At 37.4% G+C, this 27955-nt stretch overlaps 1 protein-coding gene across 1 annotated transcript in view; it reads left to right on the forward strand.

The window, feature by feature from the left end:
- Window positions 1–27955, forward strand: part of Faf1 (Fas associated factor 1) — a 337162-nt gene that overhangs the window by 268876 nt on the left and 40331 nt on the right. Inside the window, exons 16-17 of the mRNA XM_028888986.2 lie at window positions 21521–21601; window positions 23284–23361. Coding sequence (XP_028744819.1) covers window positions 21521–21601; window positions 23284–23361 — 159 coding nt within the window. The remainder of the gene's footprint in view (window positions 1–21520; window positions 21602–23283; window positions 23362–27955) is intronic.

Below are 27955 nucleotides of genomic sequence, written 5' to 3' on the forward strand. Positions count from 1 at the left end.
ACAATTGATAATATCTCAGTAATGCATTCTTTTTTATTTAGGCTGTCACCATCTATCACCATAAAAGCATTCATTGTTAAATCGCTGGCCCAACCTGTCTATTTTTTTTCTTTCAGTAACAGTAAGGCCAAATGAAGTATATATGTACTTTTCTGGTGTTGAGATGGTAACTGGCTGTGGGGCAGTGTGTCTGGTTACTTATTTCCTTTTATATTGAATTGTTTTCTTTTCTCCTTGGTTTGGATTTTTTGAGGGTTTATTTTTAATTATGTGTATATGTGTATGCCTACATAGGGATATATACACGTGAGTGCAGGTGCTAACTGAGGCCAGAGGCATTGTGACTCTTGGAGCTGATGTTATAGGAGGTTATGTGTGCTTTTAACCACTAAGCAAGTTCTATATAACATTGTTTTAAAACTCAGAATAAAAATTAAAACCAAAATCCTACTTACATGGTTCTTTGAATCTTCCCAATGTAAAACCTGATTGACACTTCAAAGAAGTGTTAATGGAAACATTTTCTCTATATATATAAATCTTTTAAAAAATAATTACAAAATTGTTCTTTTCTTAAATATTGTACATTAATCTAATACTTTTTGTCCTTATATGACCATGTTTATGAGGAGTTTGGGGGCAGAAATACCTATAATCCCAGCGCTCAAGGAGCAGAACAGGAGAATCTCAGTTTGAATCCAGCCTGAGTTACAAAGCAAAACCCTGTTTCAAAAACATTATCTTGTAGTCAAGAGGAATTTCTCTAAAGAGGCATATTTTGGTTCAGTTCCAGAAAAGACATGATGAGCATAGGTAAAGAGAGAATACATTAAATGTTTGGGAAAGCATAGGAAAAAAAAAAAAAAAAAAAAAAAAAAAACCAAAGAATTTGAATTCATCAAAAGCTAAGAATTTGTGTGGTAAGCAAGTCAAATAAACTCAGTGGCCTGCCACTACATTTTTTACTAAGTTACCTTTACTTCTACAAAGCTTTTCTCTGCTTTTTTTTTTTTTTTTTTAAATAAAACACATAGGCCCTGGATGGCCTAGAACACTCTATGTAGACTAGGCTAGTCTAGAACTCATAGAGTTGCCTGCCCCTTCCTCTACCTCTGCAGTGCTGGGATTAAAGGCGTGTGACTTTCCTCTGCTTTTTGCCTACTAATTTTTATTCACAAAGTTGCTTCATCCAATTAACTATTCTTCCAGGAAACAGGTATTTGCAGTATAGTATGAAACACTTCAGTGCTCATAAGCATAAGACATAGAAGAGACAAAAAAACTACCTTCTTCGTTTCAAAGGACTTTCATAGATTCCCAGTTGGTGAACCAGCATTAATTTGTTTTGAGCACTAAACTTCTCAGGGACCTGCTTGCTGTGTGCCCACAATATGCTCAACGTTGGTATCAATAAGGATGGTACAATCTTTTAGATATTAATGATATACAAATAATTCTAGTAAAAATGACATAATTTCCATGATGCATGTGCATGTAGGACATTGAAATAGAAATAGTGGTAGTAGTTACATGACTATGTACATGTGTTAGAATTCATAGAACTATATACCATTTAATCCATTTTGTTGTATGTTCATTTGAAAATAAAAATTTTCAAAAGGACAATAAACAGTCCATAGAATAGACTTTAAATTGGTTTTAACAAAATTGTATTATCTTTTATTAAATAACTTTTGGGGCACCCATTACAACACTAGCATTGTAGACATAAGCCTGAGGTCATTTGTATATTCTTCAAAGCATGTGTTTTATACCCATTTTACAAAAGAGGAAAATACAAGAATGTTTAATGACTTTCCCAATAACTAACTGGAAAAGTCATATGTTATAGATAGCAGTAGGATTGTACAGTGTTTATAAATACAGACCCTGACTGTTGGAGTAGCAATTCTCAAAGGTATAGTGCATTGACTACTAGCTCCATAGCTGCCAGAGGGGGATGTTTAAATACCATTGCTGTGTCACTGTCCTTTGAGTTAGTTTCCATTTCCTCTTATGTAAATGAAGATAATAGTACCTATGTTTTATGCATATTTTAAATATTAAGATAATGGTATTAAAGCATATACTATACTAGCATGTGGTCTTTAGTTAGTAGTATACATAAATGTTATCTATTATTTTTACTCTAGACTGAACTGGGAAAAAAAGTTAGAAGTGGTGTGGTCTTATTTCATCATTCTACAGTTGAATAAACAGCCATATGTTTCTAACCCAAGATCACTTACTTGTTGTTATTTGTTGCTTTAGTTTTATTTTCTCTTAAATTAAGTATTTATCTTGTGGTGGGATGGCTGATGGGTAAGGGGAATTGGGAGAAAAGACTTTTCAAATGATTTTGCATTCTGCCCCCCCCCTCACTTTTTTAAATTTATTTTACATCCTGACTGCAGTTTCCCCTCCCTCCTCCTACCTTCTCTCTGCCTCCCTCCCCACAATCCACTCCTCCTCTCTTTCTGTTCAGAAAAGGGCAGGGCTCCCATGGATATCTTCAAACCATGGCATTGTCTCCTTTTTATTTTAATATTTTTTTAAGACAGGATCTCAGAAGTCCCAGGTTGGTTTCAACTTGCTATGTAGCCAAGGATGACCTTGAACTTATACACTTGCTGTACCTCCTAAGTGCTGAGATAGGCAGGCATGCATAACCACACCTGGTTTAGGCAGTGCTGGGGGAATCAAACCAGGGCTTTGTGCCTGTGGAACAGCACTCACTCTGCCGGCTGAGCTACATTCCCAGCCCTGGTTTTAAGATTTTATTTAGTTGGTTTTGGCTTTGGTTTTCAGTGCTACCCAAGCCACACACATAATGGGCAAGTGATCTACCACTAAGTTCCTTGCCAGCCCATATCATTTTGGTCTTCAGTAACATTTTGCATAGACTTGATTATACTATTTTAGCCTGTATGAAGGATTTATCCTGAGGGGAAAAAATAGACTAAAACAATTGCTTATAAAGTACAAAGAATACAGTGTGTGGAATTTCTTCACTGCAAATACTCAGGGATATCTGAAACAAAGAACATGTATTTTGTCTTTTTTTTTCTACCCCACCCCATATTTTGTTGTCTTAACTGGTTTATTCATGTAAAACAATGGAAATATTCAGCTTTACAACCAACCCAAAATATTTGTGAACATCTCTTATCTAGGAAGGGGATAAAGCCTTCTATACAAGTTTTAATCCAATAATCAATTGGAGTGTATACCTATGAGTATCCCATTACTGTTTACTAGGAGATTGAACTGTAGAATTTCACTTTGTAAGTCAAGACCAACCAACCGTGGAGAACAAACCATCATGTGCTTTAGAGCACTTTTACATTTGCTTTTCAAAATGATGTCTTTCTGTCAAGGAAATATCTAACATATACCTGCCTGCTGACTCCTTTATCCTTCACTTTGGAGAAACTACCCATTACAGATTCATGTGCTTCTTGCTCTATATTTCAGTCCAGAAAAATTCTTCCAATGTCTTCAATGTGGTAAGCCCAGGCCAAGCTAGCCAGGATAACAGGACTTCTGCTATCAGGGAGCTTGCCATTTGTCTGTGGCTGAAGCTACTAAGAGTGATACAAATGAAGGGATATGGGCCATGTTCAAGTGGGATAGAAGGAGGTTTAGAAGAGTAGGAAATGGCACATAGATCAGAAGAACATAAAGCAATGCAGTTTGAATTGAACTCTGGGTAAATACTCTTTGCTTAAGAGAAGCTCATTGTCTCAGGAGACGTGGCTGAAGGTTACTTAGTAAGAGCTATGGTGTCAAGTTGCCTGAATTCAAATCCTACTGTGTCACCTAACAAACCCTGAATCTTGAGAAAAACCACACCAACTTTTTATGCCTCCATTTTATTTTTAAAAGACATTTTATTTTATATGTATGAATGATTTGTTTGCATCTGTGAATGCATACCAGAGGCAGAAGGTGGCATCAGATATTTTGGAACTGGAGTAACAAATGGTTGTGAGCCACCAAGTGGGTGCTGAGAACTGAATCTGGGACCTCTGGAGATCAGTGAGGACTCTTTAACCTCTAAGCCATCTCTCCAATCCTTGTGCCCCCATTTTAAAAATCTTATTTTATATGTATGGGTGCTTGATCTGCATGTAAGTATGTGTACCACATTTGTGCCTGATGCTCATGGAAGGCTAGAAGAGGCCATCCCATTCCCTAGGACTAGAGTTACAGGTGGTAGTAAGCCACCATGTAGGTGCTTGGGAATCAAACCCAGGACCTCTGAAAAGACAGCCAGTACTCTTAACTACAGGACCATCTCTCCAGCCCTTTGTTCTTCTGTCTTTAATATCAGTTTGTAGCTGCTTTACAGTTGTTGTGAAGGTTATATTAGTTAATAGTTATAAGTACTTAGATTGGTATCTGTTAAGTATCCAGGAACTATTTTCTGTAGTAATGATACTATAAAATGAGTTTGAAAGAATGAATGGAAAATTACAATTTGGATTGAAGAAGGGGAAGACATTGCAAAAATCTGAAAATAAGATGTAGCTTATAGTTTTTGCATGGCTTGATGCACGTGGCAAAGAAGTTTTAATAATTCAGTAAAACAATAAGCAGTTGTCCATAGAAAGGACTGGGAAAGCTAAAAATGTGTGGTAGGGTACATTTTTTTTCATAGGGTGTACATCTGTATTCTGGTAGAATTTGAACTTTAAACTGTAAATAGTAAATGCTGGTTTTTAAGCAGGAAATTTACACCATTTGGATTTAAGAAACTGTTAGGTCTCTAGCCTTTGCACACTTTCTATGTTCAGTCTTTACAATAATATTGTTATAATTTATTTGCTTTGTTTGCCTTTTAAAGTACATTAATTTTCAAAATGTAGTCTACTGAGCACATTTGTTGAAAATACAGACTTCTAGGCTTCTGTGTTGGAAATTCTGCTAGTGGACCAGAGTGTTCTGTTCCCTTTAGTTTTCCTATGTAAGAACTGGTTTCTGTATGTTTTCAAATTTGAGGATAGTGGGGTTAGTGGCAAGAACACGGCTGTTTGGAGTAGACAAACACAACTCCTCAACAGGGTACACCCTGCACAAACTACATAGCCAGTTTATCTGTCAGAAAATAGTAATGCTCTTTAGTGGTATTGTGGGAATGAAGAGAAACCTTTATAAACTGACTAGCCTATCATTGGCATTCGTGTATGTTGCCTCCTTCCTAAGCTTATAGTCTATCTCCCACAACTAGTAAAAAAAAAAAAGGGATGTGTCTTAGCAGTCTTGTCTCCAGTTTCTAACAAAAGGCTAATGTCAATTGGGTGTGCACTAAGTGTTTTATAAATGTGTAAGTGAATGACTGAATGATGGAATAAGTTTTATAGGGAGGAACAGGAAACTGTGAGACTCATGAAAAATGCAAATGTCAAATCTGAGCAAAACAGAACAGGGTTTGAATGGAGGTGCTTGGAAATATGTTGGTTCTATCCCACGTCACAGGCAGGTATGGGTAAGCCTTTATACAGATGCTCACAAGCTAGCTGGCTTTCTCTAAAGCAGACACTGAGACAGTTCTCCCTTTAAGTCCCGCCACTAAAGAAATTAGCAAACCACTCCTAGATCCAGCTTTTCAACTCACAGCCACATACCACCTCTACCCAAATGAAAAAGAATCTTCTAAACACCTCTACCGGAAATTCCAGAGACATTCTAGCAAGGCAACTTCACGATTAAAACTTGGCAGTTCCTTGTGATGTATAAATTCATCTCTCTGTTTTTATATCATACAGTGGGCTGTTTTTAAATCACTGTTTAAAACTGTTGTTAACTAGAGTTTTTTAATAACTAGTTTTTTATGTAAACACTAAGTCTAATATTTAAGCTCAATCTTTATGTAATAAGAGCCTAAAAAAATACTGGGTGTTAGATTTTTCCATAGTCCTCACTACATTGCTTTTGAGTGCTAACAATTCATTAATGATTTTGTAGATAAATCAGTGTAGCTCATATAAATTTAAATACAAAGGGTTTATTTCTTGTTTATAGAGTCCTTGCCTAGCATGTGTGAGATCCAGAGTTCTATTCCCAACATTATATATAGGTACACCTACATACTTACTTTGTGTTTGTTTTGTGGGGGGCAGGCAGGTGTGAGTGCATGTGTATGTGTTTGGGATGTGGGATTGGGTGTGGCATTTGTATTTAGTTCATGCATATGAGTATGCTAGTATGTGTGTCTTTTTGTGCTCATGTGAAGGACAGAGCAAAACATTGTCTTTATCACTATTACCTTGAGACAAGGTGTCTCACTAAGCCAGTTCACCTTTTTGGCTAGGCTGACCAGCCAACAAGCTCTTGGGATCCTCTTGTCTCTACCTTGTAATGCCTGGATTATACAGATAGATGGGTATAGGCAGACAGATGATAGATAGATAGATAGATAGATAGATAGATAGATAGATAGATAGATAGATAGATAGATAGATAGATACATAGATAGATAGATAGAAAGAAACTGTGTAGCCAAATGTTCATTTGTTGTTCCTTGGTATTTTTAGAATCTACCAGGTATCAGACATTGTGTAGGACTAAAGACACAGATAAAAGAGACAAAGTCTCTTCAATTTACTTATAGTCTGATGAAAGTAGTAGTCAGTATTACTGGATGAGAGAAATTATAAAGCTGGAGCTAAACATCCCTTCATTATCTCTGTGGAGCATCCCTTAGTAATCAAATGAACAAAGTCTATACTTGATATTCCCATTAATTTGTGTAGCAAGTGGAAACAGATTCTTTACACCCAGAAAAATAATTCTATGGCTGTCCTTTATGCTAACTTAAAGAGTATATTTGCATCTTTTTGGAAAAAATATAGATTCAAGAGAAGTAAAGCAGAAAGACCTCTTAGGTTAGGTACTAGCATTCTAACCAGCTGTGGTACCCTGGAAAAATCATTTTCTAAGTCTCAATTTCATCTCTAATAGGTTTCTTTTTTGCCAACCAGATTGTTGTGTGAAAATTCTTTGTAAACTTTGAAATACAAAACTTGAAAGGATTAAAAATTTTAGATAAAAATACAGAAAGGGTATTCATTAATACTTCATATATTTCCTTTACAAATACTTAATGATAGATTTGATAAAAGATAGACAGGAAATGAGAGCATTTTACAGACTGGAAACCAGAGTTCCCCTCCCACCCTCACCCCAGAGCATTAGCTGGATTTCCTATGTAACAGAGCCCTGCTGGAAGGAAATGCATGTTTGACTCCAGCTCTTGTTTCTCTTTCTTTCTTAGAATGTGTGCCCCCAGGAGACATGATCTGAGAATAATTTACATGGCTACTGGGAAGCCTTTTTGTGGAATGTATTTTAAAGTACAGGTTTTTGTCAAAATTATTCTTGCTTTCTTTAAGACCTGTCATGATCTTAAATGGTATTTGTGTGAGATAGGATCCACCTAGACATCATTTTAAAGTTCATGTTCTGACATCAGTCTAGAGTGGAACCCATTTGTTGGCACACTCCAAATTGATGTCCATATTATATGTTCCAAGAGTTACCACATGACATGATTTATGGCTACTTATTCTTACTTATACCGGAAAAGTCAGAAACATTTCCTTGAATTTTGGTTCATTCATTATGTTCCCCTTTCATAAATGCTTATTAGACATTCTGATTTATCATCTATAACTTCTCTATGGTGTTTTGTTTTTCTTGGATCTCTGTGTATTACAATTTAGAAATTTTTTTCAAGTTGATTATCTTTATTAATCTCCCTTCTCCTTATCCATTGGTGTGTTTTGTTTTTTGCTTTTGGTTGAGAACTTCATACATACATATAGTGCATTTTTAACAAATCCACTCCTTTTTCTCAGCTCCTTCTCTATCTCCACTTTTCCCTCCTTACTTAATGTGTTCTTTTTTCTTTTTTGTATACCCACTGAGGCAACTTAGTGCTGCCTGTATGTGCATGGGTGTAGGACTGTCTACTGGAATATGGTTAGTCTCTCAGGGGCAATGACCCTGAAGAAAACTGAATTCCTCCCCCTAGCAGGCATCAGGTACCAATAGCTCATCAGCCAAAGGTTGAAATAATGAGCCCTTCCCTCCTTTGTCTGCCTTGATCTCATGCAAAACGTGTAGTCTTATTCAAGCAGTTACTGCTGCTGTGAATTCATGTGTTCAAGGGCCATGGTATGTCCAGCATCTGTTTTGCTGCAGACATTCACTATCTCTGACTCTTACCGTCTGTCAATCCCCTCTTCTGCAGTGATGCCCGAGCCTTGGGTGCAGGGGGTATGGTATAGCTGTCCCATTTCGAACTGAACCCTTCACAGTTTGATTTTTCAAATACTGACCAATTGTGGGTCTCTATATTAATTGTCATCTACTGTAAAAAGAAGCTTCTCTTGAGGGTTGAGACATGCTAATCTATGGCTATAAAGATAAGAACTTAGGGGACAGTTAGCAGAATGATAGTATTAGGTTCTCCCTGGGGCCTAGCCATCCACAAGGTTGTTTTGGCCCAGTTAGCAGTACCAGGTATGAGTTTCATCTTGTGTGGGGTGAGTGTACATCTAATAAAAAAAAAAAAAAGATTGATTACTTCTATAACATTGGTGGTGCTGTTGTACCAGGTGGCATATCTTGCCAGGACAGTCATTATTGTAGTTCTCTGGATTCACAGCTGAGTAAGACTGTTGCTTATTTTCTTCCCATGCTGATGAAAGCTAGCCAGTAGGGATGAAGCTTCCAGGTTGACACCACTTGGTTTCTTCATGTTCTATGACCCAAAAATGTATCATCTCCAGCAATAGATCTTTCCATCAAGTTCTAGAGTATAACCAAGAACATTGGGATTAGTCTGTAATCTTTGAGGGGAGAGGTCTGTGGGATCCCACTGACTAAGAATTGAATAAGAAGGAACCCATACCTGGCATTGGCTTTGGTTTTATTTTTGGTTTGCTATGGTTTTTTGTTTTGCTTTATTTTGTTTTGTTTTGATAGCCTGTGGTGTCTGGAGGTAGCATTGTACTCCACTATAGAGTAACTCCACTTAAACTCTTTTTATATGTGTATATATGCATATTTTAGGAAGCTTCTACAGTAGTAGGTTTCCATATGACATTTTCAAAGCTCTTTAGTATTATTTATCCTTCTTCATACTCTCTCTACTCTGCCCCCTCATCCTCAACCCATTTAAGCCTTCCTGTCCCATTATTTCTCCTTCTCACTTCATATCACCTATTTTCTACCCCCCCCCCTTGAAATGTACCTCTCCATGAATTTTTAATAGTTTCCTGCTCTCTATGGATACTCTAACTTAAACACATGTATCTAAAGATTAAAAACTAGTATCCACACATGAGAGGGAACATGTAGTATTTGTCTTTCTGGGTCTAGGTTACCTCATTCAAAATGTTTATTTCCAACTCCATCCATTTACCTGTGAATTCATAATTGTATTCTTTTTTTTTTTTTTTTTTTTGGTTTTTCGAGACAGGGTTTCTCTGTGTAGCTTTGCGCCTTTTCCTGGAACTCACTTGGTAGCCCAGGCTGGCCTCGAACTCACAGAGATCCGCCTGACTCTGCCTCCCAAGTGCTGGGATTAAAGGCGTGCGCCACCACCGCCCGGCATCATAATTGTATTCTTTACAGTTGCATAATATGTCATTGAATAATTGTGCTACATTTTCATTACCTATTCATAGTTTACCAGACATCTAGTCTGTTTCTATTTCCTAGCTATTGTGAACAGAGCAGCAATGAACATGGGTGAGCAGGTTTCTCTATAGTAGGATATAGAGTCCTTTAGGAATATGCCCCAAGAGTTATGTCGCAGCAGCATATGATAAAATGTATTTCTAACTTGTTGAGGAACCTCCACACTGATTTCATTGGGACTGTTCCAGTTTATACATCCTTAGTCATCAGGGAAATACACATTAAAACTACTTTGAGATTTTATTTTACACCAGAAATACACATTAAAACTACTTTGAGATTTTATTTTACACCAGTTAGAATGCTAAGATCCTAAAAACAAATGACAACAAATGTGGTGGTGTTCAGCTTTCTACAGGCCCACATTGGAACACCAAAATGTGTTGGTTGGTTTTGCCCTTTTACTCTTTGGCTCTTTTGGGAGGGCCCCACCCCGCTCCCAAATAATCCCACATCGAGTCTTATTATTTTTTATAAATGCCTGACCCTAGCTTAGTTTGTTTCTTGCCAGCTTTTCTTAAACCGTCTACCTTTTGCCTCTGGGCCTTTTCCTTTTCTCACTTCTGTATGTCTTACTTTCATTCTTACTCTGTGGTTGAGTGGCTGGCCCCTAAAGTCCTCCTCTCCTTGTTGTCTCGCTCTTTCTTCTTTCCTCTTGCTCCTCCTAGATTTCTCCTTCTCTGCCTGCCAGCCTTTCTCCTGCATTGCTACTGGCTGTTCAGCTCTTTATTAGACCATCAGGTGTTTTAGACAGGCACAGGATTACAGCTTCACAGAGTTAAACAAATGCAACATAAAAGAATGCAACACATCTGTGCATCATTAAACAAATGTTCCACAGCATAAATAAATGTAACACATCTTAAAATAATGTTCTACATGTTGGTGTGGATATGGAGAAAAGGAGTACTTACTAGTCCATTAATGTTTAAGAGTATTGTCAGTCCTGAGGGACCCCCAACTGGATCAGGCCCTCTGAATAGGTGAGACAGTCGATTGGCTTGATCTGTTTGGGAAGCATCTAGGCAGTGGTACCAGGTCCTGGGCTTGTTGCATGAGATAGCTGTTTGAAACCTGGGACTTATGCAGGGATGCTTGGCTCAGTCTGGGAGGAGGGGACTGGACCTGCCTGGACTGAGTCTATCAGGTCGATCCCAGTCCTCGGGGGAGACCTTGATCTGGAGGAGGTGGGAATGAGGGGTGGGCTGGGGGGAAGGGGAGGGGGGCAGCAAGGGAGAGAACAAGGGAATCTGTGGCTGTTATGTAGAACTGAATAGTAAATTAAAAGAAAAGAAAAGAAAAAGAAAAAAAAGAGTATTGTCAGTCATATATTTTCTAAGGCTTTGCTGAAATACAATTAATATGGAATAAACTGTATCTAAAAGAAGTATATAGTTTAGGGATTGGAGAGGTGGCTCAGTGGCTGAGAGCATTTATTGGTGCTGGTCTGACTTCCATAGCCACCAGGCACATGTGGAAATCAGACATACATGTGATGCACAGAGATACACGCAAGGAATCCACTCATAAAGATAAATCTAAAGAATAAATAAAAACCTACAAATGAGATACATCAAAGAAACATTTTTTTAAAAGTTTGCAGTTTGACATACCTACAGAATCTTTTCTACAGTCAAAATTGTGAACTGTACATCACTCCCCAAGCTTCCTTGTACCCCTTCGTCTCTCTTTTGCCTGTCTTTTTACCAACTCAAAGCACATGCTCTTTCTGTCAGTATAGGTTTATTGGCATTTTATAGAATTTTGAGAAAGGTTAAAATATGTTATAGCCAGAATATTTTGAGATTCATCCACGTTGTTGTATATATCATTCCACTCTTTTATTGCTGAACAGTATCCCACTATGTAGATATATCACAATTTCCAAATTTTTTGTTTATATTTTTATCAAATTTTTAATGAAAGTGGAGTTTGTATAACATGATAAACTGTTTCCATATATGTCGCATATAGCAAGTAGTTCAGTGGCACCTAGTTAATATAACATGGTTAACTGTTTCTCTATATGTAGTTCCTTGGCACTTAGTTTTTCTCACAATGTTACACAAGCACTATCTAGTAATATTAACACTGTTGCATGTAAGAATAATTGCATTTGAAAATTTTAACTAAGTATTTAAAAAAAAACAGTTAAATAGCCAAGTAATTCTAATTTACAGTATGTTTTGTGGTTACCTTACTGTACATTATTCCAACAGAGTCAAATATTTCATTCATTGCTAGGCATTCTGGATCTTAAAAACAACCTGTGAATATGTAGAGCAAGTCTGACCTCCAGCAGCCACTAGAATGTGATGAGTATAAAATTTGTACATATGAGATGAGCCTGAGATTAGCTCTTGTCATTGAAAACAAACACTAAAGATTTTACATAAATCTCTCTGAATGATGTTGGCTTCCAGTGGGAGGACATTCAATCTGCCATTTGATAGAACCTTTATCTGACGGCCCTCTTCATAATTTCCATTGAGTAAAAGCAGGGCAAAGTTGAGAGTGAGAGTTTTCACTCTGGTTACATAGCTTCTTCTGTCTCTTCTGCTTTCAGTTGGGAACGAGGCCACGGGTCTCGTTTATCCTGCATTTCAGTGCTCTCTTCTTGGGCCCTGGTCTTTTGTGTTGACTTTCTTCAGTAAAAGTCACTCAGTCCTGAGCCAACTTCTTCAAGTTTCTAAATCAGTGGAGTTTGTAAACACAAAGACCCAGTCATGATTGGCTTAAAATTTATGTAAATATCACTGATAAAAGGCTATGTGTACCCACTCTCTAAAATTGTAAGAGAAATTGTCGTGTAGTGTCATGAGAGGTTCCAGTAACTATTCTGAGCAAGAAATGTTTTGACAAAAGCTCCTGCTTCTACTTTTAATAATGTTTGCATTTTTCATGGTCTGTAAGACTAACAGTTCATAGGGGGAATAGAATGGCATCACAGTGAGAATGGGAATGCATGGTAAACTATGAGTGTATGCGTATAGGCCAAGGCCTGGAGTAAGTTTTAAAGGCTAAAGTAAAAAATGAAACAGTAATTTTTGTCCACAAGGATTAATAACAAATTGTGCTAGTTCTGTATCAAACTGGTTGGATATCTTTATAAGGCTTATTGTTTGATTTTGTTTTGATTTTTAAATCGGGTCATTCACTACTTAACCCAGGATGACATTGAATGCACCACCCTCCTGCCTCTGCCTCCCAAGTACTAAGGTTGTAGACAAATACCACTCAGCAGGCTTGCAGTAGTTTTTGTGTAAGGTTCCAGTAGACTCTGCAAGGCTGTGAGTCTGGCACTCTTTTGTTACAGTTACTATCAGTCGGTTGTGTAAGAACCTTTTCTTTATAGTCACCCAGATTTATTTATTTATTTATGGTTTTATTAAGCTTTATATTTTTAATTCTGTAACATTAAATGATAGAATTTATGGGTTATTTCTTATTTGGGAGCTATCACAAAATTTCTATGAAAGCTTATTTGCACATTCATGTATAGGCACCTCTCTCATTTGTGTTGGAGAAGTACTTAGGGCTGGAAGCCTTGAGTCATATGGTATATGTATGAACATTTTCATAAACTGCCAAATGTTTTCCAGAGCAAGGAGACCATTTTGCATTCTCACCAGCACAGTGCAGGAATGTCAAGATCTCCACATTCTTGTTAGCACTTGGTATACCATGTTTTAGACATTCAAATGAGTGTGTAGTGCTGTCTGCTGGTTTTGGTTTCCATTTCCTATTTATTAATGAAATGGAGAGTCTTTTCATGTGGCTCACTTGTTTTACATATGCCTTTAATTGATGAAAGGTTTGAAAATCTTTCCCATTTTTAAGCTTGGATCTTTTCATTACTTATTTTGAGAGTTCTTTACATATCTAAGTTACAAAGTTCTTTATTTGACACCATGTGTAAAGATTTTTCTCCCTATCTGTAGTTTGTCTTTTATTCTCTTTTATAAAGTAAGTTTTGGTTGTCTTTAAGAGAACAAAAGTTTTTAATTTTTATATTTAAATTCAACTTAAACATTTTTTTCTTTCATGTATCCATGCTGTTGAATCAAATCTAATTGTCTCCTAACACATAGTCACTGTACTTTCCTGTGTTCCTGTGGTAGTATTGATGCAGATCTTACATTGAGGTTTATGATCCATTTGGGTTGTTTTGTAAATAAAAATTTATGCATAGAAATTCTTGAGCTATATGGATATCTAGTAGTTCCAGCACTATTTTTGGAGCATCATCCTTTTCTGCTAAATTACTGTGGTGCCAGTGTAAAAACCAGTTTCTTGTAGAACATAGGTCTGTATCTGAACTCTGCCTTTTCCTTTGTTCTGTCCTTATCCTGATGCCATGTTCTTACTTCAGCACCATGACAGTTCTGGAGGTAAGTCAGGGTCCTCTAGCTGTTCTCGGAGAGTTTGCAGTTGTTCTCCTTCCCGTGAATGTCTGGATGAGCTTGTCAGTTTCTTTGGGTATTTTGATTGGAATTATATTGAATCTGTAGACCTTTTGGAGAGAATTGTCATAAAAACAGTGATTTTTTTTCTAATTCATGAAAGTGATGTCTTTTTATTTGCATAGATCTTTAGTGTTTTATTACCCTTGATGTACAAATCATTTGCGTGTTTTTTACAGTATTTCATGTATTTTATGCTGTCATAACTGTTAGATTATTTGTGTGTTTTTCACAGTATTTCATCTATTTTATGCTTTCATAACTGTATTTGGTTTTCTTTTTCTTTATTTTTTTTTCCTCTTTGGGGGCCTGCCACCCAGCTCCCAAATAATACATGGAAACATATTCTTACTTACGGATGTTGAGCCTTAGCTTGGCTTGTTTGTAGCCAACTTTTCTAACATAAATTACCCCATTTCTCTTTAACATTTTGCCTCTGATCTTTTAACCTTTTTTTTTTTTTCTATGTATCCTTCTTCCCTTCTTACTCCATGGCTGGGTGGCTGACCCCTGGCGTCCTCCTCTCCTTCTCCTTTTCTCACTCCTCACTCTCTTCCCTAGATTTCTCCTCCTGTTTATTCTCCCAGCCTGCCAGCCTCACTTGTTTCCCTCTTCTGCCTAGCTATTGGCCATTCGTTTTTTAGACCAATCAAGTGTTTTAGGTAGGCAAAGTAACACAGCTTCACAGAGTTAAACAAATGCAGTTGCTTACTTCCTGTCTTATATTCTGCTGACTCACTTATTGATTTTGATAGAATCCATAAATTTTCCACATCTTACTATTTTTCTTTTGAATATAGGGAGTTATACTTCTTCCTTTCTATTATGGATGATTTTTATTTCTTTTTTTGCCATACATTAAAATCAGTCTCTAATGCCAGCTCTCTGAAGTTCATTAAGGTAAGAGACAGTTACATCTGCCTTTGGCGTAGGAAGGATGGTGAAAGAATTCATGTGAGGGGTTAGTCAATACAGAAAAGAAGTTATCATTAAAATGATAGCTTTTAAACAAACAAGCAAGCAAAATTTAACCAGTGTGGTTCACCCTGTAATCATCCCAGTGGATACAGATAACAGTTAATCTATTTCTAATGCTAAAAACACTTTGAGTATGATATGATTTAGAGCAGAATGTCCTTAACCTGATAAAGAGTACCTGTAAGTGTCAACCTACAGCTGACTTCTTAGATAGATGTAAATATATTTTTAATTATTTTAATTAAAATATAATTACATCATTTTCCCTTTCCCTTTTTACCCATCCCTTCCATGTACCACCCTGTGCCCCCTCTCAAAATCTTCGAATCTTTTCTTTATTTTTTTAAACTTTTTTACATTTAATTTTTTATGTGCATTGGTGTTTTGCCTGCATGTATGTCTGTGTGCAGGTGTAGGATCCCCTAGAGCTGAAGTTACAGGCAGTTGTGAGCTGCTATGTGGGTGCTGGGAATTGAACCTAGGTCCTTTGGAAAAGCAGCCAGTACTATTAACTCAAGGCCTACTCAAAAATAGAGAAATCATGTCTGTTACTGGAAACCTACCCAACTTCTCCTGGCTAGTGAGGTCATGGATCTTAGAGGAAAACCTTCTAAACTGCTACTTTGCTAACTGCATTCTAAATACTTATCCTTGTACCCACAGATAAGTGTAGTTATCAGTCCTCATTGAAGAAGCTTCTCTGCTTCAGATGGAGACTGTTGAGAAATACAGCTAACTTCTTACAGTGAAAGGCTACCTGTTCTGGTCATCTCAGGAAGAGGGCAGGGTGTCTGTTCAGAACACTCGAGTAACCACTGAACTAGCGTTTCTAGCCAGACTAGTAAGGTAATAGCACTGCTCCCCCACAGAAGTCTCTGATCTATAGTCTCTGATCTATAATATGAGGCTTCCTATTCTAAGTACCTTATGTAGACAGAAACATGATAATTATCCTCTCTAACATAGTGTCCTTAATGTTTATCTATATTGTAGTATCATTTCTTTTTATAGCTAAATAATACTTTGTGCGTGCATATATGTGTATACCACATTTGTATCTTCACCTTTCTGTTGGTGGATACTTGGTTATTTGTACCTCCTCGCTATTGTGAGTACTACTATGAGTACATGAACATTTAATGGTCTTATTTAATGAACATTTATGGTCTTATTTAAAGATGCCTATTTGCGTCCTTTGCCCTTTTTCTTTTGATTTGTAAGTATTAATTACATATTGTAAATCATCCTTTCTTTTAATGGCATCCTTCGATGCACAGAAGTGTTTTTTTATGATTTTTTTTCTGTCTGTCTGTCGTCTTTTTCAGATTTTTGAGACAGGGTCTCACTCTGTAACTCAGGCTGGCCTAGAATTCACTCTACAAAGATACATTTGTAGGCCACAGGAGTAGTGCCAAGAGCAAGCACTTCAGGTTATAAAACTAGATTTGTAGATTAAGTTTAACCCCAATGCCTGGGATTTTTTTTAAACTCTGATGATGCAGTATAATCTGTGTGTATCAGGGAGTACCTCAACAGTATTACCTCTAATCCCCTAAATTGGACATAACTTTGAATAGGGCAGTTGGAGAAGTAGGGATAAAATCTAAAGAAAAGATAAGAACAAATATAGCCATGTACAAATAATCATAAACACATGGGAAAACCATAATAAATTTGTGAAATTTCATTCTGAACCACATGCCTGCAAGCAGCCCTTCTGCCATGATGGTCAGGAAGAGGTCTGAGCAAGGAAAGGATGGGGAAGCATTCAGGAGTTCTGGGTTCCCATCCAAGCTCTGCAACCAGCTTTATTAGATAGGTGCATGCACTTCATCTATCCTCATTCTCCATCTCTAAAGTGGCGCCTTTGGACTTAGTGGTCCTTCTCTGTTTATGAAAGTATATGAAAAACAGGTGGGGCTTTGAGCAATAGAGCTGATGGAACAGAAAGCAACATTATTTAAGGAAGAGAGTAACCTAACCCCAGAACACAATAATAGATCAGTACACTCTTTAACAAAATGATAATGATATCACACGTGAATTATTTGGCCTTTTTTGTATCCCCAGTGCTAATGTCATAGTTAATGACATTAATGTTAAATATGTTAAATAATGTTAAAATGATACTTAATGAATATTTGTGGCAAAAAGAAAGGAGAAAAGAAGAGCAGGCAGGATGGTGACTAATTGGTTTAGTCTTCTACAACAGATGTGTATTTAATGGCCTTTTATATTTGTAACAGTCTGTTTTAGAACAGAACTGTTTACTTAAAGTACTTATATTGTGAACTATAGTTGTGCTTAAATGGCTTCCAGCTGATGTAGCTTGTCCCTTTTAGAATGTACGTAGTATCATAACAAGTCAGTCCTGCCCAACCGGTTGTCTACAATGACCAGGCAGGGTTGCATTGTAGATGAGCTATACCTTTTTTCCTATGTTCACTGCAAACAATTGATGCTTTATGCCTAAAAAGATCATTATTTATCTAGAGTACACTTGGAGCTGAGGATGTAACTCAGTGGTAGATCCTGTTCTTAGCATGTACAAAGCCCTAGGTCTACTCCCCAACATTAAAATAAACAAATGAAAATAGAATACAAGCCTGGTGGCACATGCCTGTAATCTTACTACTCAAAAGGTAGAGGCAATAAAAATCAGTTGTTCAAAGCCAGCCTAGACTACATGGAACCAATATCAAAATAAAAAGAGTTTTTTGAAAAAAATCTAAGCATGGTGGCACATGCTCTTAATACCAGCATTTGGGAAGCAGAAGCAGGCATATCTCTATGAGTTTGAGGCTAACTAGCCTGATCTATATAGCGACCCAGGCCAGCCAGAGCTACATAGAACATGTAAAAGAAAGACAGGAGTGGGGAGGGTGCACTGGAGATACACCTGTGGGTAAAGTATTTGCTGTGCACAAGTATTTCGAGTTAGATAGATTTCCAGCACCCACATAAAAAGCCAGTCTTGGCAGTGCGTATCTATAACCCCAGGACTGTGGGAAGAAGCAGGCAGATCCCAGGGGCTTCTGGCCAGTGAGCCTATCCAAATCAGTGAACCCAGACTTTGAGAGATTTTCTCTTAAAAACTAATGAAGAATACCAGGAGAACACAGCACACAGAATCAACTAAGTGGGGCTCTTAGGGCTCACAGAGACTGAAGCAGCAATCACAGAGCCCGGATGGGTCTGCACTAGGTCCTGTAGATATGTTATGGTTGTTAGCTTGAGGTTTTTGTGGGACTTGTAACAGTGGGAGTGGGGGTGCCTCTGACTCTCTGGCCTGTTCTCGGAACCCTTTTACTCCTAATGGGTGGCTTCATCCGGCTTTGATAGGAGGGTTTGTGCCTAGCCTTGTTGCATCTCGTTATGTCATGTTCGCTTGATATCCCTGGGAGGCCTACTCTCAGAGCAGAGGGTCTGAGAGAGATGGGAGGAGTGGAGGGAGGGGAACTAGCGTCAGGTTGCAGTGTATAAGAGAAGAATAAGGGGTGGGGGTTAGCTCGGTGACCCTGGGTTCGGTCCTCAGCTCTGGGGGGAAAGAAAAAAGAGAATAAATAGGAAAAAAATACTAAGGTTTAGCACAATAGTAGAAGACACATCACATCAACCTTTCGCCTCTATATATGTGTGCACACGTAGATGAGAACACCTTAAATGCTTTAAAGGGAAAACACAGAATATTCTGAAATTGGAACTAATTTCAGGAAAAATAAGGTCAATTTAAAATTTCAAGCATCCTAAATATTTACATAGCACTTGTTTCTATAGATATAGAAAGGGGCAAGATTATTCTTATAACTTATTGATTTCATTTTAAAGATAGATAATTTCGAAAATATATTTATCCACAGGCACACAGGATCCATAAAGAGTTCAATGCTTTAATTGATGTCAGAAAAGAATAACATTTACCCATTCATATAGATTGCCATTGGCAACTCCAGGACTTGTGTACAAGTATGCTGGCCTGCCCATTGCCCCTCCTCAGTTATGATGAAGAAACTGTTGAATACAGATTAACTGGTTTAGATGAAATATCTAAGTGGCCATTCTGCATAAACTTGTGTTTGGGTTAAGGAAGGTGTTTACAGAATAGTAAATTCCCTGAAGGAATATGTAAATAGAAACAAACTTGTTGATTGTGTAAGATAACAATAAAACCTCATAAATAGAATGGAGTAAAAGATTATCAGTTAGAGTTAGTGAAAATGTAAAGGAAAATATGTCTGTGTAGCTAAAAATATACTGATAAATATGTCTCTGGTATGTTTCAAGGTCCATTTTTATTTATATTTTTTAGTTGTTATTATTATATCTGTTTTTGCTTTGTAATTATCCAAATACTGGAATTAGAAGGCCTGAGGGAGAAGGCCGGTCTTGACTAGGTATTAGAGGGGACACCTAAGAGAGTGCTGAACACACACTCAGTCTTGAGCGAACACAGTGAATTAGAAAGGGAAAGAAAGTGTTAAGCCTTTTGAAATTTCTGTAACAAATCAGAAATGGGCAAATATTTGTGACTCTATTTTCAACCTAATGCAACAATGACTGAAAGAGAAACTTAGACTCCTATGGGTGCAGTTATTTATTAAATTTAAGCACTTAACCAGGCATGGGAGTGCATATCTATCTATCTATCTATATATATATATATATATATATATATATATATATTATAATTAGCTTAATTTATATATAATAATTAAATATATATTATAATTAACTTAATTTCACATATCAGCCACGGATTCCCCCGTCCTCCCTCCTCCCACCCCCCACATTCCCACCTTCTTCAAGGAAAGGTCTCCACTGGGGAGTCAGCCCAGCCTGGTAGACTCAGTCGAGGCAGGTCCAGTCCCCTCTTCCCTACACCAAGGCTGAGCAAAGTGTCCCAGCATAGGCCCCAGGCTCCAAAAAGCCAGCCTGTGCACCAAGGACAGGTCCTGGCTCCACTGCCTGGGGGCCTCCCAAACAGTTCAAGCTAATCAACTGTCTCACTTATCCAGAGGGCCCGGTCCAGTTCCATGGGGGCTCCTCAGCCATTGGTTCACAGTTCAAGCGTTTCCACTAGTTTGGCTATTTGTCCCTGTGTTTTTTCCAGTCATGGTCTCAATATCTCTCGCTCATACAATCCCTCCTCTCTCATGCCATTTGGGCACCTGGGGCTCGGCCGTGGATCTCTGCGTCCGCTTCCATCAGACACTGGATGAGAGTTCTATCATGATACCCAGGGTGTTCGGCCATCCGGTCACCGGAGAAGGTCAGCTCAGATGGGAGTGCATATCTTTAATCCCAGGCAAAAGCAGGCAAATCTCTGTGATTGCCAGGACTATACAGTGAAACCATCTCAAAAATAATTATAATAATAATAAAGTAGGTATATTTTGGATGTTCCAATGGATTTTACAAATAAAAAATTCCGTTAGTGAATTGATTTTTAATTTCATATAAAAGCAAGAGTTCAATTTAGGTAGATGGTTTCCTCACCTTAGAAACTAAAGGTGTTCTAAAAGAGGACCTGGAAATGGCTGTCAGACAAGCGCCACACAAGCATGAGGACCTAAGTTCAGATCCTCCGCACTCATTGAAAGCCAGGCTCACCAGTAGAGTGTGTAATTCCAGTGCTGGGGGACTGCAAGCAGGGCTGTAAGCTCATTGGCTGGCCAGCCTCTTAGGTTTAGCCTTTCTAGTTCTCTTTTTTCATGTTTTACTGTTCTACGTGTACCTATGTTGTTGGCTAGGTTCTACATATGAGAGAGAAAGAAAAATTGTAAAACATTTTTGACATAAATAATTTCTATTAGCCTTGTGCTTTGAGTATGAATGGAGTAGGGAACTACTTAATAACCAAAAGAGGAAAGATTTTTGTCTTAACAGAAATTTTAATGATGTGGTGTGAAATGAGGTTAACAAGAGTATTTTGCTTTCAGCCTTCTAAAAAATTTCCTCCCAATCCGTAATCCCAGTGCTAAAAATCTCCAAATTAAGAGAAAGGGGTGGAGGAGCTCATAATTATACAAATAAATTAAGCGTTCCATGCTTTGCTACAGTTCATATGCATTTAATTCTCATAACAGCCATATACGACAAATAGGGTTTCAATTTACTACAGAGGAAATGGATGATTTCAAGAGTTAAGTGACTTACAAATGGTCACATGGTTAGTTTATATACAGTAGAGCTAGGATTCAGATATTCTCATTTTTGCTATGTATCAGGTTGCTCATCTTGCTTGTTGGCTTATTCTGTACACTTTAAAAGTTCCTTCTTTAATTGTTCATTTAGAAACAAAACAGGACACTTTACTTTTTTTCTCTTTTTAAAAAAAAAAGATAAAACTTTACCTGAATCTTTCATTTAAGGATGAACGTGAAGCCAGAGAAAATGTGAAGAGAGAGCAAGATGAGGCATATCGTCTTTCCCTTGAAGCTGACAGGGCAAAGGTGGGTTTGGTCAAGTGTCTTCTGGAATAGGAACTGAATTAGGAACTGAATCCTAAATGGTTTTTGGTTGTCTGAATGCGCTCTCTCTCTCTCTCTCTCTCTCTCTCTCTCTCTCTCTCTCTCTCTCTCTCTCACTTGGTGCCCTAAAAAATGTTAAATTTTCTTTAGAAAAAGCTAGGTCAGAAAATAGTTCTACCCATAATTCTCATATTATTGTTTATTTTGACAAAGTAAGTCATGTCAGAGTAATAAAAATGATAAGAAAATTAGCCTGGTATCTGTATTATAATTAGTGTATGGTAGAACCCAATAGGTTTTTTACCATTTACTTCTTACTGTGTTTTTGTGCCTCTGTGTGTGTGTGTGTGATGTGTGTGTGTGTGTGTGTGTGTGTGTGTGTGTGTCAGTCAGAGGATGTCTTGAAGGAGTCAGTTCTCTCCTTTCACCATGCAGGTCCTGATAATCTAACTCAGGGTGTCAGATAGGGCTGCAGGCATCCTTCCTTGATGAGTCACTCACCTGCCTAGATGTTCTTTTAAGTCCTTTTGGTGACTACTGTGCTTTTAGGTTTAAAAACAGTGACCTAGTCAATGCTTCTTAAGCACATGCTGCTGTACTGGGTATTGAAGGAGCAAAAAATGAATAAGCCTTGTTGGTGCCCTCAAACGACTTACAGTTTGGTAGAATGGCTTAAGTCAAAACCACAGACTGCGTTTCCCTTAGTCAAGTGGCCCACAAGGCATCAGAGAAGCACTGAATTTGTGTATGTTCGTGAACTGGAGTTTCAGTGGGGAAAAAAGTCTTTCAGCTGTTTTGAAATGGGAATGTGCTGGGAATGCTTTCATATAGGTGATCTACATGGACTACGCAGAGGAAGGGGTAGTAGAGCAAGCTAAAGGCACACCGTTGTGACTAAAACTTGAGGTTTTTACAAGAGCACAAGAAAAAAGGATCAAAATTTAGGGACAAGAGAAATGTCCTAGGGGTGGTTTTTGATGAGTGGGGATTGGTGGTGGTGATGTTTTGGTTTGCTTTGCTTTGCTTTGGTTTTAGAAACAGACTGTGAATCTTGGGCTGACCTTTACTCACTATATAGCCAAGAATAACCCTAAACTTCTGATCCCCCTGCTTGCGCCTCCAGAGTGCTAGGATTCACACATGTGACACCATGTTCAGTTCATGCTTTGTGGTGCTGGGGATCAAACCAGAGCTTCATGTATACTAGGCAAGCATGCTGCCAACTCAGCTCTCTCTATATCTATATATCTATATATGTCTATATATATCCCTAGCCTCGAAGGCACTTAAATACCTCCTTACACAGAGCTAACAATCTTGTTTGACCAAGAATCCAGCATATCAGAAAACTACTTTTTGTAGTTTCCCGTTTCCGTTCTTATTCCAGAAAGAAACATTGCTATTATCACAGTGCCCGTGTAGATTATATTGAATAAGCCCTTTGGATATAACTTGTTCTTTTTTTTTTCCCTTTTTCCCCCAGAGTAGAAAAGTAGATTTCCACCCAACCGCTTCATGTAACACAATTTAAAAAAAAAAATCTTCATAGCAGAATTCAACACTGTTAAACATTTATCACAATCCTATATAAGCTTGATTCCTGTGTTTTATTATTTTTTATATAAATGTTTACTAATATTTGTCCTTATCCATTACATTAACAGAGAGAAGCTCATGAGAGAGAGATGGCAGAACAGTTTCGTTTGGAGCAGATTCGCAAAGAGCAAGAAGAGGAACGAGAGGTAGGCTGTAATTTTAGAAAGGTATTCTGTTGTATTTAATAATGAGGTTATTGGTATTTTTTAAAACACGTTTGTGCTTTTCCTGGGCTGGTTTTGTATAAAAGACCTAGCCTGCCTTTAAAAGAATTATTCCCGGCCTAGTATATGGAACTCTTAGAAAAAACTTGATCAGGTAGAGTTCTATTCATGGTCTTCTTTTCTCTTTGTTTCTATTCCCATTTGTTGACTTGCCATCATTCTTAGATTTTCTTACTCTGAGAATATGACAAGTGTTTTCCCTTCCCCAGACTTTGCCCATCAAAAACTTACAGTGCTACTTCTACAATGTCTTGCATTGAGTCTCTAGATTTGTTCAGCTGCTCTTTTCCTTTTGAGGTTGTGTCTATATCAAATAGAGGAAATTTAGACTCCTTTACTGTGCTTTTAATGCTGTGTACTTCACCGTCTTAGTAGATAGTGATACACATGTGGGATCTGCCTTACCATGCTTCACAGTCTTTAAAATGTAGAATTATGGTGCTAGAATAGTAAACATTGTGAGAGATGCATGCCTAAGTACAGTAGGAATAAGGGGAGCGGCATTGAGGGATTCTTCCACTGCAGGGGCATTTAGAATACTTTTCTAGGCATGAGGGCAATAATGCGATTCACTTATTAAAAAGAAGAAACTATCTAACAAGTTATGAAAAACCTAGAGGTCTAACTGAGAAATTTTATTACTTATCATTCTTGGTAAAAGATACCATACTTTGATTTATCCACTTATTTCACCCCTGTTTTACTCTGTGTATGTGTACACATTACTAGTAGCCATCAGACAACTTTTGTTTACTTATCTTTTCTTGTTTGTTTTCTTTTCTCTTTGTTTCTTCTTGAGCTAGCTACTCTGCCCCCAAATTTAAAAATAATAATAATAATAACAACAATAAGAATTACATGGAACACAGCAAGGGAAACAAATAATAATAAAATGTTTTCTGCCTACAACAACCAATTAAATCTTAGGAATATATAATAATATGTCTGCAAATAAGAGGAAATCAACAGGGGAAAGAAGTACTAAGTGGCATAGGATAAGTAAAAGCAAAATATTTTGGGAGTAAGGGACAGAGAAAAAAAAATCTTTCATAGCTTTGATAATCAGAAAATATATGAAGAAGTAATATTTGAGCCAGGTCTTGAATGATATCTAAGATGCATCTGTTCGTGTTCTGATATTTCCCAAGTATCTGCTACATATACAAACCCTGATTCTCATTGTACTGCATCTATTCCTTAACAGCTCTGCTAGCTGCTTTGAATATTCCTAGTCAATAATCATGAGAACAAGGCACAAAGTTAGAGATTTCTCTTCACAAGTAAGAAAAATAAAGCTCAGTGAGTCATGTGTAGAACTAGACACAGCTAAGATCCTTATGACTATAAAACTCATGCCCTTCTACATACCCTATTCTAGTCCAAGACCATATATCATTTATGTATCTATAGTAGTCATATATGTAGAAATTTGTAGACTTTAGATACAGAGAATTATCCACTATTCTTTTAAGCTAGTTCAAGGAATACTAATACTGAGATTGATCATCAAGTAAAGATTCCTGCCACCAAGCCTGACTACTTGAATTTGGTCCTTGGATCTTACATTGTAGAAGTAGAGAATTGGCTCCCACAAGTTGTCCTCTGACCTCCACACATGTCTGTCTGTCTGTCTGTCTGTCTGTCTGTCTCTCTCTCTCTCTCTCTCTCTCTCTCTCTCTCTCTCTCTCTCTCTCTCACACACACACACACACACACACACACACACACACACACACACAGAGTTAATTAATGTAAAAAGTAAATGTAGTTTTAAAATTTTTAAAGAAATACAGTTTAAAAACTTAAGATTCCTGCTCTTTTACACCCTCTTTTCCACATGAACTTTCTATTTCCCTTCCTCCATCCCCCCCATTTCCTCCCCCACCCCATTTTTGTTTTGTTTTTCATTTGTTTTTGAGACAGGATCATACTACATAGTTCTGCCTTTTAATTACTGAGATTACAGGTATAAGCCATCATACCCTCCCTCTGTCTTACAGGGTATCTACAACCATACTAGCTTGCTCAAATGTCAAGAGTAAAGATTCGGGCTGGAGAGATGACTCAGTGGTTAAGAGCACTGGCTGCTCCACCAGAGGGCCTAGGTTCAATTCCCAGCATCCACACAGTGGCTCTTAACAGTCTTTAACTCTAGTCCTAGGGAATCTAATGTCTTCTTCTGGCTTCTGCAGACATCAGGCACACATGTGGTACACAGACATACATGGAGGCATAACACTCATATAAAATAAAATTTATTTTTAAAAAATTTAAGTACACAAAAATTTACTACATGTTCTGTATTGATAATATGATAGCATATATACTTTCTTCTAATAACTTACATCATTTACCCTGGGCTAAAATTTTCTTCTTCAAATATTTATAAGGCATATCTATGGAAGACCCCACATATGTAAATATCCCCATACCAAAAACTTCTGAAATCTAAAGCACTTCTGGCCCCAAGCATTTCAGATAAGACATAATTCTACCTGTATATGTATTCCAGCTGTTAACATGTAAAAGGATAGGAACCAGGGAAGGGTACAGATTAAACATTGTAGCAGTCATTCCTTGCACTTTTCCCACAAAATACAACTTTGGCAATACTGTTTTCTCAAACTTCCCTCAAAATCTGTCACAAAGGTTGGTTTTTCTGTAATTCCCATTCTTAAAGATGAGTTTTCTTTATTCCAGTCTTACCTTGATTTTCTGTTATTTGTTTCTGTGGAATGCCTGTTAACATATTGCAGCACGCTAGTATGCCACAAACCACAACACTAGGGAATAGCTGCTGTTGTTCAACCTCTGAGACCCAGAAAGGTTATGGCTTGCCTGTTGTCACCAAACTGGTTGAACATATAATCTGGATCAGAAGCTAGATCACCTGATTTTCCACACTGCTGGCCTTCAAGTAGAAACCCCAGTCCATATAATTACATTGAGAAACAAGAATAGTTTTGTTGTTTCTATTATCTCTGATATTTCAAGATCCTTTAGAAATATGAACAGTCAAATCACCTTGTTCACAAGGAATTTCCTAGTAGTTGACCTCATTTTTCTATAAGCAATTGTTAGAATGAAATTAATAAAAAATATAAAGATATATTAATCCAGTCCTTGACCATAATAAATAAGTTATGGCTATTCTGAAGGAAAAACAAAGACATTACGACAGAAACCTTTCCCTTTTACTAATTTATATGTATCCTTTTTTAAAAAATTATTTATGCTGGGTGGTCGGTGGTGGCACACGCCTTTAATCCCAACACTCAGGAGACAGAGCCAGGCGGATCTCTGTGCGTTCGAGGCCTGGTCTACAGAGCGAGATCCAGGAGAAGCACCAAAACTACACAGAAACCCTGTCTCGAAAAACCAATAAATAAATAAATATTCTTCTCTTATACATCCCAACTGCAGATTCACCTTGCTCCTCCCAGCCTAAAACAATTTTAAGTGATGTGTATAAATATTTGTAATTGAAAGAATTTTAGAAAGAATGATAGATGTACAAATACAGACAACCAGAAGATAAGCAAAAAGTGATCATGAGCATGTTGACAAGTAACTCAAGAGGAGACCAAATACATATAATCAGATTTGCTCAAAGTGAGCTGCACAGTATGTTCTATATTTCTCTCGAGCTAAAACAAAGAAAGATATGATAGTTTCCAAGTTCTACTTTATGAGTTTAGCAACAGATAATATAGCTAGTCTCTCTAAGGATAGCCTAGATTTTTCTAGCACTGAAGCCTTAGAGTAGTGATCCCTCTAGTTCTCTAAGAGGAATCTGTGTGTGGTGAACATATGACATCTCCTGACAGATGTTTTCAGGTAATTCAAGTCATGAATCCAAACTATAATTTATGTCGCGTGTTTCTGGCAGTCCAGTTTTAAGGATGGATCTTACAATGCCTGTAGAGTGTGTAAGCAGTTGTCATCCAGGATATCTTTCCTTGTCACTGAGTGTTTGGCAAGTAGAGCAAAGACTCAACTAAAGTTTTACTCTGTGTTGAGCAGATGTTCATTGGTATTATTTTATTTATAAGTCATTAAGTCAGTTGCCATGGTTACTTACCTAACTTACTGTGTTATATTTGTAAGACATAATTCAGCCCTCAAGAAGCTCATTATCTAGTGTAAGAGATGGACAAATACAAAATAACTACAAGAAAAGATAGTGTACATTATAAAATTATTAAAGCATCAGAGTGCTTCAAATGTGTGGAGGAAGGAGATGGTTTCTAAAGGTAGAAAAGCACAAGAAAGACTTCACAGAGAGGCAGAGTGGCCAGATAATAAGCATTACATGAAGCAGAGCAACATTTTGATTGGGTTAATGGTTGGATGGTAGGCTGGGGAAGGACCTTAGTTGTGAATAAATATAGAAAGATAGGTTTTACTGGAGAATACTACATGGACAAACTTAGAGAACAGTTCACTTATTAGAGCTATGCTTGAAAGGGCCGCATTTTTGAAGAATTAATGATGGGAAAGAACTGACAAATTTATT

Source organism: Peromyscus leucopus, chromosome 2 (genome assembly GCF_004664715.2).
Source record: "Peromyscus leucopus breed LL Stock chromosome 2, UCI_PerLeu_2.1, whole genome shotgun sequence".
Taxonomy (NCBI): Eukaryota; Metazoa; Chordata; class Mammalia; order Rodentia; family Cricetidae; genus Peromyscus; species Peromyscus leucopus.